At 38.8% G+C, this 17096-nt stretch overlaps 1 protein-coding gene across 2 annotated transcripts in view; it reads right to left on the bottom strand.

Moving 5' to 3' along the window:
- Positions 1–6465: 6465 nt before the first annotated feature.
- Positions 6466–17096, bottom strand: part of si:dkey-117m1.4 (uncharacterized) — a 28634-nt gene continuing 18003 nt past the window's right edge. For both annotated transcript variants that reach the window (XM_028812355.2, XM_028812357.2), the window contains exon 9: positions 6466–12915. In XM_028812355.2, coding sequence (XP_028668188.1) covers positions 12677–12915 — 239 coding nt within the window. In that variant the 3' untranslated portion in view covers positions 6466–12676. The remainder of the gene's footprint in view (positions 12916–17096) is intronic.

The following is a 17096-nucleotide window of genomic DNA, read 5'->3' as shown; positions in this document are numbered from 1 at the left end:
TGTAGTGACATAAACGGTAGTCAACAAGATTCTGTTCCATTCTAAGAATTCCCTCTACAGGTATTGTCATTGTTAGGTTTTTACACCACGTCTTCTGTATCCTCTAAACCAGGGGTCCCCAACCCCTGGTCCACGGCCCACTACCGGTCTGCAGCCGTCTGACAGCCGGGCCGCGAGAGAACTGCCGGCAACGGCGACTCACTCAGACTTTTCAGAACGCTTGCCAGGTGAGGCTTTGTAGCGGTGCAGAGAGAGGAGAGAGACCGAGGTGACAGAGTATTACAACAAAGTATTTTTATGGTCCCGACAATTTCCCCATATGACATGAGTCTATAGAAATCACGTTACTACGAAGTACATTCAACAGATGCTTTCATTACAACGAAGTGACCCTGAAATGCTTAAATGAATCATCCACAGAGCAGTTAGATCTGTGGTCGCATGCTCAGTTGTGCACGTTTGCACAACGATCCCCAAACAAACATTGTAAAAAAAAATCTTTCTTCGAACTTTCCTCGTACTGGTTTTGTTGTCTGTGGTTTTCAGTGATTCCTTTTGCTTATTGCTTGTCAACATTTGAAAAACATCCATTGGAATTTAACTCATTGTCACCCTCCTATAGAAACGGCAGACACGAAAAAAAGATAGCAGTGTTGATGTTTGTGATGTGCAATCTGTTGGAATGGCAAATGCAAAGCATATGTCTTTGTTATATGCAAAAAAAGAAGAAAAATCTCAGATTGCAAACGTATGCGAACTGCTTAATAACTTTAATAATAGAAATGTTATGTAAATTGTGTATAAAACTGCCCCCCCCCCCCCCCCCCCACACCAACCCCCCTGACCGGTCCATGGAAAAATTTGCATCTAAAAAAGTGGTCCTTGCTGTCAAAAAGGTTGGGGACCACTGCTCTAAACTGTCAGATTACTAATATAAGAACATTCTCAAACCTGTTTATTCTAATTGGGCATAGGGCACCAGTCCCTCACAGGACCCAGTAATGGATTCCCAAATTACCTTAAAGTAAAGTTTGCGCCTAATTTAAAAAAATAGGAATTTGCTGTGAAAAGCAAATTCTGAAAGCGATGACCATAATACAACATATGGCGCTACGCACCAAACCTCCCAACTCCTGCCCAGGAACTGCTGGTCTACACCTAACATGATGTGCGGTGCCACAACACTACAAATTGATCATATAGAAAGAAAATAACAAAAAAATTGATAACAAAATGACAGTATAAAACCTACTAAAAAGATTACAAGATTACCAAATGAGAATATTACATGTTGATGTGCAACCTTTATTACAAAATTTACACTGTCTCGTAACAAGTGAGCAATTATACAAAGTATAAAAAAAAAATAAAATAAAGTACAAAAGTCAGCCACAGGTAAAACATCTGACCCATCAGGGTAGCATTCTTGGGTACGTACCTTTCAATTTTAATTCCCACTGATGGTCACTACTTGGCGGCTGTAATCATCTTGTTACCCGGATTTCACATAACGTTGTCTCAGCTTTGGGCTTTCAGCTAATTTGTCATTCTTGCCAGTTCTTTATACTGAAAGCAAAACTTTGTACGTGTAACTACAACAACATTTTCCACAATACACTTCTAGAAGTTCTGGGTGACGTTCAGAACACCCGTTCCACGTTAACACACTGATCGGACAGTAAAGTAAAATGTAAACAGAGGCAGTGACCCTGCACTTAGGGCTGCACCACGTTTTGGCAGTTTAAAGGATGACAACAACACAACACACCACATACATCGTGTCAACCAACCATCCAGACCACTGCTGCCCACCTGAGCAGCAATGTGAAGGTCCCATCAGTTTCCATCATATACATACAGTGACAGAATCTGCTCATGCACTCGCACACACACGCACAAAACAGAGGTTAAGACAGAAATTGTGCAACTGTATGCATCAGACTATACATTAAACTCACAAAAAAACAAAATATCTGTTAAATGTTTTAAATCTATACCTGTGTTCATGCACACACTTTCAGTACTAGAAAAGAAACAAAAAAAGATACAAAGTAACAACTAGTTGACTTTTTTTTTTAAAGCCGTCATTTACAGAAATCACTCCTTTTACATGAAAATAAAGAATTAAAAAAAAGTTTGAATACTTTACCTATACGGTATTTGCAATACTGGCACTTTCAAAAAGGCAAATATTCTATATGCCATGTCCTGTAGAAATATCCAAAAGGACAGTTTATTTAGAAATGACTTTACAAAAACCTTGACAGAAGCGTCATGCTCGAACTTTTACAAACTCTAAAAGAAAATGGTCTCATTTCTTAAAATTTTTAAATCTTAACGTTAAAAACAAGTTCTTCTTCTTCACAGTTACAAACATCCACTTGAATAGTTTCATTTACATATATATACAGTTTTGCTCAACTTCGTGGAACGTTCGTTCACCTTGATTCATCGAGCTCATTGGCTACATATCAGCAGACATATTGCTTTACAATTGATGTTACATGTGCCATAAAGCCAACTGGACAGTTAAAGCGAGGAGAGAGTGGAATACGACAGACAGAGAGAGAGAGAGAAAGCGCGAGAGATTGAAAGAGAGGGCTTGCCGCCGAGTAATGGGATATCCACCCACTTGCATTTAAGGCCATTGTCACATTACACATCTTTTCTAGTAATTTTCGGCCATAGACTTAAATTTACTTGATGTTAAGAGAGGTGGCAACACTCAGCATGCGTTTATGACTACCAGTAGTGTAGTGTGACATACCTAGCGACTCAGTCCAACTAGTCTACGACTCACCCAGACAAAATCAAATAGGTCTGATTACGTCGGGGTTAGGGTTCAGTATGTGTAGGAGCAGACAACCAATGAGTGCTCACCAAGAAGTACAATGCTACGAGGAAATAAAGAATGCAGTAGTTTTGGACCTCACATACGCAAGAGATACACACCCATTTGTCTGATGTGGGATGCTTTACATAACTCGGCAGGATGGTAAAATGTAAAAAAGAGAAGAAATTGCAGCTGGACTTGGAATACCTCCAACGATATCACGATATGTACATGCTGCATGTCATTGGCCATCAGAAAAAGAGGGGAACTTATGATACTTTGGAAATGTGAAACTGTGTAGGGAAATTTCTGTGCAGTCTAATGTGTAGTATCCTGCCATCTCTGATTGTGTACTGTGACGCTATCAAGGCAACGAGATGAGCAATTGCAGTCATCATAGTTGACATCCCCTCTGATTAAAAGTCGCGTAATGTGACATCGGCATTAGACAGTCAGAAGCTGACTCGCTCTTCAGCTTAACTGGACAAGTATCCGTCTCAGGTTCACGAAAAGGGTCTAGCTGCAGCTTGCACTACCTATGACATAGATCAGGTAATGCCCACGTCGTCAGTCATAAAACGCCCTTTGACTCCGATAACCCTCCTACAACCCTAATCCTAACCATAGTGTAATGGGGCCCTAATGTTAATCATAGTCTAATGTGATGGGTGTGACGTTATTGGGGCATTACATGACTGACCGCATGGGTACTGCGTTCTGCAATTACACTCTGTTGAGGTTCACAGATGCGAAACAGAAAGTGGTGGCTACCCTGAACAATTCCTTTAACTAAGCACAGTGCGACAGTGGTTTAGTGCCGTGCTCGTGGGGGACAAACATTTAAGCGTAAAAGCAGGCACTAGCTACATGCATTTTAAGAACAGAAATAGTTGTATGGAAAAACTGCACTAAGAATATCTTGAATTTTGCTATTCAGAGCGAGTACAAAATGAAGTTGGCCCAACTGGGTATTACAGTGCATTCATTCAAGCAGATGCAAAATACAACACATGGATTCAAGGTGGACACATGCATACTATGAACATTTCGTTTGGTTCAGCATAATCTCTCGACATACTGGAGTGAAACTAACACACACAATTCAGATATTTGTACTTCAGCTCTCCAAATCTGAAGACGTCAATGCATTCTCATGAACTGTAATACCAGGACATAAAGATGGACCTTCTGCAGAATCTTTTGCTTCTTCTCTACACTCTTACATGGGATCACACAGTGGCTGCAGGTTTTTGCTTCAACCAGTTTCTTAATTAGTACCCTTTATTTACTTATTTATTACCCTCTATTTCCTGCAAAAGCAATACAGTGATCCCTCGCTATATCGCACTTCGTCTTTCGCGGCTTCACTCCATCGCGGATTTTAAATGTAAGCATATGTGAATATATATCGCGGATTTTTCACTGCTTCGCGGATGTCTGCGGTCTACAGTACGTGTGCTTCTTCAGTTGATTTGCCCATTTGAATTCAAACAAGGGACGCTATTGGCGGATGGCTGAGAAGCTACCCAATCAGAGCACGTGGTTAAGTTCCTGTGTGCTGCTGATTGGCTCAGCGACGGAGTGCTGCATTAACCAGGAAGTCTAATCTCACTCATTCAGCATTAACATGCCCAAGCGCCAACAGAAGATGCAAATGATTGCAGAAAAGGTAAAAGTTTTGGATATGTTGAAGGAAGGAAACAGCTACACCGCTGCAGGACACCATTACAGCATAAATGAGTCCACGATTCTTTTTATTTAAAAAGGAGGAAAAGCATATGAGATCTATGGCTGCAGTGTCCTTTAACCAGGGCGCAAAACGAGTTGCAAGTGGACGTGATAAGGTGGTAGTCTGGATGGAATCTGCTTTAGGGATTTGGATTGAAGAGTGCTGGAAGAAGAACAACGGCGGTGCTAAACAGTCGCCCGAAGAGGTTCCTTTAGAAGAGCTGTAACGCTATCCTTTGTTGTGCAGTAAAATTAAACTCATCGTTATCGGACAAGTCGTCGTGTCATTGTTGGTGAGTAACCATAATTAATTATTTACGTACAGTACTTATTACATGTACATAGTTTAGTGTCACTGTACACACATTTTACTGTATACAATTTTTCTTGCATTGTACGTATGTATTGCTGGTGACCTGTCTGTCGTAATGGCTGTAACATATGTGATATTGGAGATGCTCGATATCTTTAAAATAATATTTAGGTTTTACTGTATATAAACTGTGTTTACATACATAATTTCAACGAATCTTACCTAATATCTAAGAGAATACAAAGGGTTTATGCTATATAATTGTGCGTGAAATGTTTATAATAGTGTGGGAGAGTTTATAAGGGCTTAAAATATATAAAAATAACCATATAAACATATGCTTTCTACTTCGCGGATTTTTATATTTCACAGGTGGCTCTGGAACGCAACCCCCACGATGGAGGAGGGATTACTGTATACATTTTAGGCTTTAATTAATCTCACTCATTACAAATCAGAACTATTAATTGCTTATTTTAGTTTTAACCTCTTTAGCATTACATTTTTGTAAAAAGCTTTGCACTTTATGGACTGAAAAATGACATTTTTATTAGGTCTCATCCTTTTACTGTAAAACGTGCAAAACACTAAAAAGTAGAAAGTAAAATCATGATATAAAAATAAGTGTCCTAGTGTCACTTTCAGATTCCAAGAAACAATTTCGGTTTCACTGACCGTCTTAATTTCACGGTGCTGATTGACAGGCGTTTCATACGTAACGCCATTATGAGGATGGGAGAAGATAAGTCTACAATGTTGCCCGGGTAACACTCGGGCTGGATGTTTATGCAAGACATGCCTATACTGTTGCCCGGGTAATGCTTGGCATTAACACTGTCGGCACTTTTACAACCTGGGGTCTTATACGAGATGCGTCTGCAGCGTTGCCCGAGTGACACTCAGGACTAATGCTTTTAGCACTGTTTTTACAGCCCGATTGATGCTCGAGGTTAAACCAAAGCATTTAGGTTTTCATATTTTTATTTTCTTTACCAACCAACAGTTCAAAACAAAATATCTAGAGATTCACCAATTGTATCATCCATCTATTGGTACTGGCTGATTAGGCAAAAAATGCTAATATTAGCCGATTGTTAGAAATAACCCGATATTTATTGCCGACTATTCCATTTTTGCAGTAATATTTCCCTTGATCACGACAGCAATGACACTTAAGAGTGTAGAACAAAATGTCTGCGGTGTGAAGGCTACTTGCAAATTCTGCTCTGCGGAAATCTCTTGAGGATGGAATAAAAGTAAAAACTACAATACAACCGAGGTGGTGGCTCACCTCGAGGCAAAGCACACTAAGGGACTCGAATTTCTGAAAAGCAAATCTGCTTCAGTCAAGAAGGCTTAAGTTCCAGTGATGGCCAAGGAGAGCGGAACTCCGTCAACAACGCAATCATTGGATAGCCGAAGAAAATTCAACTCGGACAGTGCAAAAGCTCCAAGTGTTACTCGGTACGTAACTGAATTCATCACACTTGACAATCAGTTATAGTTAATAACACAAAAATCTGACATAAATAAAACAGTTATTGGAAATGTGTAACTGAGAACAGTTAAGTTATAAAATACACAACTCAGAGACTGTACATATGGTTTATTAAACTAATGTTAATGTTGCCTTCAATAAATTAAAGTGACCGACCAGTGAATTAAAATGACAGCAGTTACAAAATTATAGACTCTTTGTTTAATTGTACTCCCAGAGTTGCGATCATTTTCACATCAGAAAATAAAAGAACTTTGATTTCTCATATTTTGTGAATGTCATTTATTACACTTTCACTTCATCCATCCATCCATCCATCCATCCATTGTCTCCCGCTTATCCGAGGTCGGGTCGCGGGGGCAGCAGCTTGAGCAGAGATGCCCAGACTTCCCTCTCCCCGGCCACTTCTTCTAGCTCTTCTCGGGGAATCCCAAGGCGTTCCCAGGCCAGCCGGGAGACATAGTCCCTCCAGCGTGTCCTGGGTCTTCCCCGGGGCCTCCTCCCGGTTGGACGTGCCCGTAACACCTCACCAGGGAGGCGTCCAGGAGGCATCCTGATCAGATGCCCGAGCCACCTCATCTGACTCCTCTCGATGCGGAGGAGCAGTGGCTCTACTCTGAGCCCCTCCCGGATGACTGAGCTTCTCACCCTATCTTTAAGGGAGAGCCCAGACACCCTGCGGAGGAAACTCATTTCAGCCGCTTGTATTCGCGATCTCTCACTTTTCACAAAGAATCGGCATATCGGCCATACACTTTCACATCGGTGCATCACTAGAAGTGTCAATCAGTTAACTTGGTCCCATATAAACCTGTGAATACGCATCAAGACATATCTGTGTTAATAATGTGTTTAAGAAATAAACGGACCAAAAAGTGCAAATCCGTTACGGTTCAAAAAACACGGACAATTCTCTCAAAGAAAAGTGGTGTGGCTCTCTGCGCTGGTGACTGGAAGAGTGCCGGTTTGAATCCCACCAGTGCACAGAAGGAACGGTACTCTGTTGGACCCTTGAGCAAGGCCCACAACCTGCAATTGCTACAAACAGCCGACCCTGTGCTCTGACCCCCAGCTTCTCTCTCCCTCTTTGTGCGTCTCTGCAAATGACAAACTCCTAATTGTATACGGCAAATGAAGTGAATTGTCATTATTATAAATATTTGCCTTGGCTGAATGAAAGTGCTAACAAGCCATACAATTAAATACCAAGTTTACTATTAACAAGGACTGGCTTCCAATTAGAAACCTGGTTGGAATGAAAACCTGCAACCTTCTAGGACTGTGACAGAGGACCCCTGCTGTAAATTAGCCACGTTAAAAACAGCATCAGATGGCGATAATACTCGTACCAACAGGAAACAAAGTGTGGAAGACTTTACAACTAAATAAAACTAAATCCTTTAATATTGGACTAACGATGACATCAAAAAAAAAATCATCAAAACATTTATTTTTTTCAAGAATGCATCTTATTATTTGTTTACTAAAAATTTTGACTTGACGGCCTAATTAACAATATTTACATCAGGTGAGACAACAGATGCTATGCATGTTGTGTCCTCATATTCTGCATGGTTAGTAGAAGCACTCCAAACTGAAAACTAACATTAACACTCTCATACCGTAATTAATCCAATTAAAGGTTGCATCAGGGATAGTCCCGCTGAGCCAGACTTATAGCGTATACATCAGACAACCATGAGTGAATTCTGCTTAAAACTGGGTGGGAAGGATTAGACGGCTCACTGACTGAGTATCAGATTTCTAAACCAATCCAACGGCTCATGTGCTCAAAGTAAGGGCGGAGATTTTGAACTGCAAAGACCAGAGATGTCCGACAGACAGCAAGCTTCCGATTACGATTAACTGTCTACAACTGAAAAAGTCTACTAAAAAGAACCCAATTCCACAGGTGAAAGTGAGTTGCGTGTGCAGTCCGCACATTGCATGTGTTAAAAATAAACAGAACCTGATGCAAACGAAAAGCCTTTCTGTACACTCAGATCATACATTGGCAATCGAGGACATCAATGTACTAGTGGTAGAAAGTGAACGCTATGTTGTTGCAGGTGGTGTGTGTGTATTCTCCGTTCTTCAGTTACGGTGATAGTGTAGGAGTCGATGGAAGCTTGAAAGAATAGCCAGCTATGTTCTGTGAACTGCAAAATATGCATTTGAAGTAAACAGTGTGTCACACTCCATCAAAAGAGAGCTGATAATGAGGAGCTACAGGAGATGAAGATTTTGGTACACAAAACACCTAAATCATTACATCTGGCTAACAACACCACTATAAGCACAGATGAGGCTACGCAGTATCCATCTTCTGATTGCATGTCTAAACAAACAACTAAAGGAAGTTAACATTACTACCCATTTGGAAATCCCAACATTCCCTGCCAGAATATTGCAGCAGAGTCTTAACACGTTGTATACTCATAGACCATAATGCTGATCTAAACTCTGTTTACTGTTGTTATGCCACATCGTGATGCAACAGTCAAAAGGACAAAAAATCGTAGCAGGGAGAAGAACTTTTTAAAATGCGTAGAGCTGTAGTGGTCTACATGCGTGTCCATCTCCACTGTCACAGTGCTCATTACCATGTGCAAATTAATCATTAAGCTTCATTTTTACCTTGTGCTATTAAGCTCCTAAATGGAGAACAGCAATTTTAGCTTTTTATTTTCTCCCAGTGTCAGGTCTTTTGTTCTGTGACATTTCCTCTCTCCCTGAAACCCCAGCGTATTAAAGTGCACGGACTGAAGGGATTGGTGGCGGGTGTTTTAGGAGAAAGCCCTGTGGACATAGCTTTTGCTGCTGTGGATTTCTATACTATTCACTACAAAACTTGTAACGGGTTGTCGCTAGATGTGCATTTCCATTTGACAATCGCGTCTGGCCTGGCCAGACTAATTCCAAGAACACAGGCTCAAGGCAGGAACCAGTCCTGGTCAGGGCACTAGTTTATTGCCCTTTGAAGCACACACACTCAGAAAAGGCCAATTGAAATAAAACACACTGGTCTTGAGGAAATAGAAGGAAAACTCACACAGAGAAGGAGGAGAACATACAAAGTCGAAGTACACAATGACTGGTGTTAAGATTTGAACCCAGGATGGTAACCACTGTGACATCTCCCCCCCCAATAAAAACGTGATCAGCAAAACCTAGCCAAATTAAAACATTCTATTTAGACTCTGATGTGTCAAAATGGACTCAAAGGGATGTGGTGATAATGATTTAACTATTTAAAACTCTTGCTGGGTGAAATTCTGAAGAGGAGCAGTGGGAAGGGGAAAAGTACCAACGACCCTGTCGATTCATTCTGCAGTCCATAGTGAGTTAATAGAGTGGGCTTATACAACAATATAATAAGATTTATTATGGGTGTGGAATATTAACCTTGAAGATCTGAAAGTGATCATTTCATTCAGGTATATCAGCATAAATGTTTACGAGTAACTGTGAAGCACACCATGAGAAAAATAATTTGTGAAAAATAGAGTGAGTTTAAGACAATAAGTTAAGTGATATGCACTCAACAAACGCCTATAAAAAGGGCAAAAAAAAGTGTTTCAATTTTTTTAACACAGCTCAATAACAAATGTTTCTATTTATTTCTCTGCATGACCCCCACCCTCTTATATCTGTCGAATCATTTTTAAGTTAAATGCTTACACTAGTGAAAAGAGGTTTACCAAACACTTCATTTTCACTTTTGATTCATAGTGTTCAGCTTCACAAAAAATTCCTAATTAACTGCATTTTAGTTTTGGTTCTTTTACGATAAGAACCCAAAGATCACAATGGCAATAATAAATCATTTCTTTGCAATAATGTGGATTACTATCGATTGATTAAACATATTCATACTGCTGCTGCTCATCAGGTATTCACTGTGTCCTGGGTGGATTCATCTTGTAAACACATTCTCTATAATCAATCAAAATATATATTTACTTAATTAAGAATTAATAAATGCTAATACAAAGTTTAAAATCCAGTTCTTTTGCAACAGCTCTCCACCATGTTGCTCTTCAGCTGCAGTGTGGCTAACCAGCTATTCCTATAAAATAAATGTTGCTCCCCAAGAGAAGTGTTCAAGTAAAATCCCGGATTTTCACTTGTGTTTTAACTTTTATGAAATGCTTTTAAGATTAAGCAGCTTCCACATCTTTAGTGGGAGCTCAAACGTGTGTCTTTAAACATGGAGTTAACAACATCCATGGTCTGTAGCAGTATGAATTAATGTACACGGTTTACTTTAAATAAAGCAGACTGGACTATAATTGCCAAGAGCGATTATGTCTCAGAGTAACCTATGGTCGACCGGCGTCTCAAAAGGGGAGAGTCTTGCTTTGGTCTAAAGCTGCCATTAAACTGTTAAGTTCACAGTCATCTTGGCGTAAATGGAATTTCTAAAATAGATAAAAGTTAACTTCTTATGATACTCAGCTCTACTATTGTATGCTTTATTAGGTGTACACAAAAAAATAAGTAAGCAAAAATTGTCCTAAACGTCAAGGAATTCAGAAAACCCTCCTTGTGTGCCAACTCAGGAATTAGTACAGTGGATCTCAGTTGTTATTTTAAAATAAATTCATTAAACAAGAACACAGGAACATAGTTGGAAACCTGTTAAGGGCAGACATTGCAGAAATGTTAGGAAGTTTTTCATCACATCAAGAACCACAGACACATAGAATGATTACCAAATGGTGTGGTGGAGAGTAGGACTATATGGGCCTTTAAATTATTATTAATATTTATTAAATAAAGTGTAAATTAATAATAATCATTAATTATTTTGACCTCAATGGGAAATAGAGTTGAATGTTGCGTCATATTTTCAATTGTTGCATTAATAAAGCTTTTTATATGTATTTGTTCTACCAGTTCCTGAATTGGCCAGCCATTTCGCATTTTGGCAGAGAGCTGTGGCCAAAGTCCGAATTACTAGAAATGCCCGGTGTATATGCTACTTTGGCTGGCCATTTCGTGAAGTGGTGAGAAATCCCTGGCCAAAATTCGATGTGCTGATGTGAGACTTTCCGCTCAAGGTGATTTCAAAAAATTTCAGATGCAGATTCAGAAGAGAGTTTTCCATTCTGCACGAGAAACTGCTCACACTGGAATCCGTAGGCACAGAAGAAAAATCACTACGAACCGTCGCGTCTTCCCAATCACTGACCGGCGGCCAAGGCTGCTCTCGATGCAGTTGCACTGCTAAGTGTACAACAAATTGCTGCTCATGCCTTTTTTCTTCCGACTTTGGCCAATCACCCCCATGCCATTTCACAAACTGGCTTGCCAAATCCCAAAATCGAGGAAAAGATCGGACATTGGCTGGTCAATTTACAGCGACAATGGCCATTTCCCGATTTGGCCAGACACTTCCCACTTTGGCCGTAACATATTCACTTTTAATGGTTTCAAAAAAAAAAAAAAAAAAAAGTTTACATTACACTCCACATGACCCACAACTTTTTCTTTTCATAATAAATGTTTTTGACACTGTGGTATTCCTTATTGAACCGAGATCTGCAATTGATGAGAACGTATTTATTTGCACAGTGCAATGGAAAAAAAAGTCTATGAAAGAGTTTAAACTGTACTTTTTACTTTGAAAAATAATTCAAAAAGCAGCTACCAAAACTGAAAAACACTCATTAAATGAACAAAACTGAATTCCTCAGGTAAAGTGAGTAGGGAACACACTGGTAAATAAACTAAATTGAAAAACACCTCATTGTCTGTCAAGGCTAATAGAGCCCATTTTTTGTGAATGCAAACAGAATTAAGAACTGCAGAAGCCTGCAATAACTTATTAAGTATCTGTGTACTGACCAACTGAAATAAATATTGAGGTTCTGAAATGGATATGTTGAAGAAGACTTTGTTATGAAGAAAGGTTGAACGGATTGAGATTGGTTAAAATAAGCATCAGTACAGGAAGCCCAGTATTTCAAAGGAATTGTGCAATGGGAACTTTACAAACTAATGTTACATTAATATTAAACACATCTAGTTAAGGATCTAGTAAATGAATACATGTTAAGGCAATAGAAGAAAAAAAAATCTTGAAACAAAAACCTGAAAAAGGAATACTTAGAGAGTGCAGGTACAAGACGAAAATGTTCAGATGAACTGTCCGAATGTACATTGTGCTTGAACACAGCTAATAACACACCTCATTGATACCAAGAAATCAAAAACTTCAGAAAATGTGCTTAGTGATAAAGGTAAACTATCAAACAAGTTGGCCTCTGTGATTTCTGTGCATCTCACTTTCCTTTGGTGGTCATTCTACATTTTTGCCTTTCTTCATGTGTCTTTTGATCAGCTGGATGCGGTTATGGACGTAGAACTTGACTGCCTTCCAGTCACGACCGTTTGATCGAAGAAGCGGTGAGCCGGATAAGCAGCGCTCGCAGTCGGCCTTGGCTGGGACCTGAAGGAGTCGGATATGCTTCTCGAGATGCTGCTCCACATCCCGCTTTTCTGCTAGAGACCAGGGTCGTTTCTGAACACACTTCTTACCTAGGAAGACAAGATTGAAAAATCATCCTGAATGAAAAATGTAATGGATTAAAAAAAAAAAAAACATTAAAATATATATATATATATTTTAAAGTCCTTTCCACTTAAAGATCCCAGAGTGCAGTGGGAAAAGGATCTCTTACTCAACATGTCAGAAACAGAGTGGAAGGCAGCTATGCACGGAATTCACTTGAGCTTCATATGTGGAAAACATTCAATAATTCAACTTAAAATCTTTTATTGAGCACATCTGTCTCGTCCTGGAAACATCTTGGATAATTTCAAACAAGATCCAACCTGTGAATGTTGCAATCGAGCTCCAGCCTCACTAGGACTCATGTTTTAGGCCTGCGCCAAATTAACATCATTTTGGATGAAAATTTTTAAATGCCTGTCAGGCAGCCTTGGTGTCACAATCCCTCCAAACCCATTAACAGCTGTGTTTGGTGGGCTCCCAGATGGGCTTAAAGTGGAGAAGGACAAACAAACTGCAATTGCCTTCACTTCAGTGTTAGCACATAGACTTGAAGAATCTTAACCCACCTCTTAAGTCAGTGGGTATCTGATGTTATATACTATTTGAAATTCAAAAAAATCAAATTCTCACTTAGAGGATCTGTTCAAAACTTTTTTAAAACCTGGCAGGACCTAATCAATAATATTTTAGAATAAGCATTTAAAGTGGGGGGAAAAAAAGACTCCTTTCTCCCTTTACTACTCTTAACAGTTTTGCTCTGGTTGTTGGCCTTTCTCTCTTTCTCATGGGCAGGGTTGATAGGATATTCGTTTTTGTATTTTATATTTTAATTGTATTGAACTTTTTAAAATCAAATAACACTCCATACACATAACTCGAGTTTTACAAAAAGAAAAAAGTTCAAAATAAATCAACCCCCATCTCCAAGATATGAAGTTAGTTTTGTTAAGTTTGACTTGATTGTAAGGAATGTTATATGCCACAGGTGGGCAGATTCAGTCCTGGAGGGCCGCGGTGGCTGCAGGTTTTTGTTCCAACCCAGTTGCTTAATTAAAAAACAATCCTTGTCAATTATTTAATTTCATGGCCTGTTAGTGCTTTAACTCTGCCATGTCAAGTCATTCTCATATCCTAGATTCTTTTTTCCTTTCTAAGGATATCATCCAAATGATTTGAAGTCTAAAACAGACGAGTAATTCTCAGTGCTTCACTTTTTTCTCTCTTCACTTTCCTTCCAAGTATTTAATTAAACCAAAAAGTGCACAATAAATACACACGGGTGTAAATGGAAACAAGCTAAATGGAGAAATGCTGGTTTCTTTTGTCATTTGCATCTTATTGCTAATTAGGAGCAATTAAAAACCAAGACTACAGCTGTTTAAGACTAAAATAAGCAATAAGGGTTCAAAATCTTAACGAGGGAGACAACTAAAGTGTAGCAGAAGTGTTACTGGAGCAGTAAGGGCTTCTTATTAAGCAACTGGGTTGGAACAAAAACCTGCAGCCACTGCAGTCCTCTAGGACTGAATCTGCCCACCCCTGTTATATACTTTTAATAAATTCAGCAAATAAAAAGAAAATGTAATGGATAAACAGTTTTGGCAATTTGTTTAACACAATTGATGAATGCACTTGTATAAAATAAACACCCCATTGGATTATCCTACTTGAACTATTTTGGCCAAGTTCAAATGGCAGGAATTTGTAACTGACACAGAATTTCCTATATTCTCTTTTCTTGGAGACCTAGTTTTGCGAGATATTTCAAAAACCTTTCCATAAGAGATAAAGGAGGAGCACATTTTGAAGAAAAGCCCGTTTCTAGAGTAAATATTTCAAACAAGTAGATTCTCTTCCCATTTCTTTTTCTTCTCCATTTATCTTCATCCGCCAATTTATTTATTTTTACTAGCTTTAAGCTTTACTCCGTTGGCCATGCTCTCTTTCTCAGCAGTTGGGGTTGATTTGTTTTCAATTATAATTTTTGTAAAAATTGATCTATTTGTATGGAATGATTACAATAAAATGAATAAAATTAAAAAACAAAATTTAAAACAATAAATTATAATTAGTTATATCATTTATTTGAGTGGCTTATGTGGGCCCTTGGGCAAATAACTGAAAATCTGGATCAATTCTAGTGTGTACACCTTTTTTAACTTGGGGTTGATGATATCAATGCTTACTTATAGACATACAGTATAATAAAAAGTAATTAATATTATCGTGGAATGAAGCACTTATAGAAGTTGTCATTCATAGGTCATATCAGCTAATAAAGACAATTTGCATATACTTTTCTTTTTTGTGGAGCAAGGACCCTTTTTCAGCTTATTTAACCAAAAAAACAAGAGTGTATTGATACTAATTGTTACTGCATAAAAAGTTATATAAACATTATATACTAGTTACTCCTTCTAGATTGTGTCTTTTAATAAAACTCTTGCTTTCCAGGTTACCAGACAAATTAAGTTACATTACATTTATTGCGGTGTTCCATGGATGTCAGAGCTGGGAATGATGTCACACCTGAGATGACCGCTTTCCAGTAAAACATTCGGAAAACCAATACGGACGCATCCAGGAAAACTCAACTGGAATAAACGCCTGTTGATAACAATGCATTACGCTGTGTTTTGCGATATCCAAACACCGTAGCAACGAGTCCACAGACAGAAGTGGGATAGTACTGTGTGTACGACACACCAACAGACAGAAGTGCTAATCTTCTTATACAAAACGTTACCGTGGTTGTCCAGGATTTTAAATCACCTATAGCTCACAAAACTATTGACCTGAAATTTGGTACACATATACTACACGACGTCTACTATCCGCTTTCGGGGTGATAATTGACCTCCAAGGTTATTCCTCTTATTAATTTTTTTGTAGAATCAACTCTTGGCTGCGGCCAGCAGGGTGGCCGTACGGCGCATGTGTACGGGCGCCGTTCTCATTCTCTACCACCTTCGCCATCACTTCCCCTACCTCTTCATATCTTAAATCATTCTCGAGGCAGATTGAAGACTTAAGTGCCAGCTTAAGTGAAAAATTAAAGAAAATGTACTAAGTAATTGCAACACAAACACTGACTTAATCAGTTTTAACGTGAAAAGATGCCGATAAGAAGAAGAGAAGAAGCGTGCCGCTAGGGTGGAGAGAAGAACAGCTTCTCAGGAAGCAGCAAGCGCATCAACCTCTGAGCAAATGAATGATAAAACATACAGAGAAAGAGGATGAAAACTAGGAATTCTCAAGTCAAGTGTATTCACTGCACGTTATCGTTACAGCAGTGCGCCATTACTGGTAAACAGTATAATACTACAGCAGTCACTAAAGTTTGTGTGGTATGTCGCCATTTTGGCTTGACATCATGATCTAAAGTAGGACAAAACTCGGATATAACAGACCAGCCCTGAATTTCCGAATTGGAAATCTGACTTAAGGGGGGTGGTTCCAGTTGAAACCTCCGACTAGGCACCTGGAAATTCAGATGTCCAACTTCAAATATGTATCCTCAATGGTGACCAACAGTAACATCCCATCAGGTAACTTTATTTCCCTATATTCCAACTTTAGTTTACAATGTTATTCATGGAATAGAAACTTTAATTTGTATTTCCAGAGCCCAGTTATTACAATGGTTGCTCTTATTAAGAATGATCCAGTTATTTGAGTGACACATAAAAGAATAATACCTTTTAGCCGATACACTTAAGAAGCTTGGCTAAATTGCAGGCATTCACATTTCTTAACTAGATTTTTCTTAAATTAGCCTTTCAACTGCAAAGTCTTGTCAGAAGAATGAAATTCAACATAATTATGCAGTTTGCAAAGTATTATCTATTTGAAGTACATTTAGAAAAAAAGCAGCTTAACAATTTAAATCACTTTCAAATGTTACAGAGGTGTACTTTTCAGACATTAAACTTGTACATTTTATGGTTTTATATGTTTAATTATATTTGATTTTAATGGCCAAACCAACATTATTGTAAAAGATCAGTAAAACCTTAGGTACTGCAAAACTGTATCTATTACTCATTTACTCTTATGTAACAAGATCTTAAAGGCTTTTTGGGTGGGGTATTCCTTAAGAGTTTGCGGACTCAGTAAGTAAACCAGGGTTCACATCACAGGTCCTCCCTCTGTGGAGTCTGCATGTTCTCTCGTGTCTACATGGGCTTTACTCCTGGTGCTCCAG

Source organism: Erpetoichthys calabaricus, chromosome 10 (genome assembly GCF_900747795.2).
Source record: "Erpetoichthys calabaricus chromosome 10, fErpCal1.3, whole genome shotgun sequence".
Lineage (NCBI taxonomy): Eukaryota > Metazoa > Chordata > Cladistia > Polypteriformes > Polypteridae > Erpetoichthys > Erpetoichthys calabaricus.
Note: the sequence above shows the minus strand (reverse complement) of the source record. Positions and strands in the feature narration are given on the sequence as shown.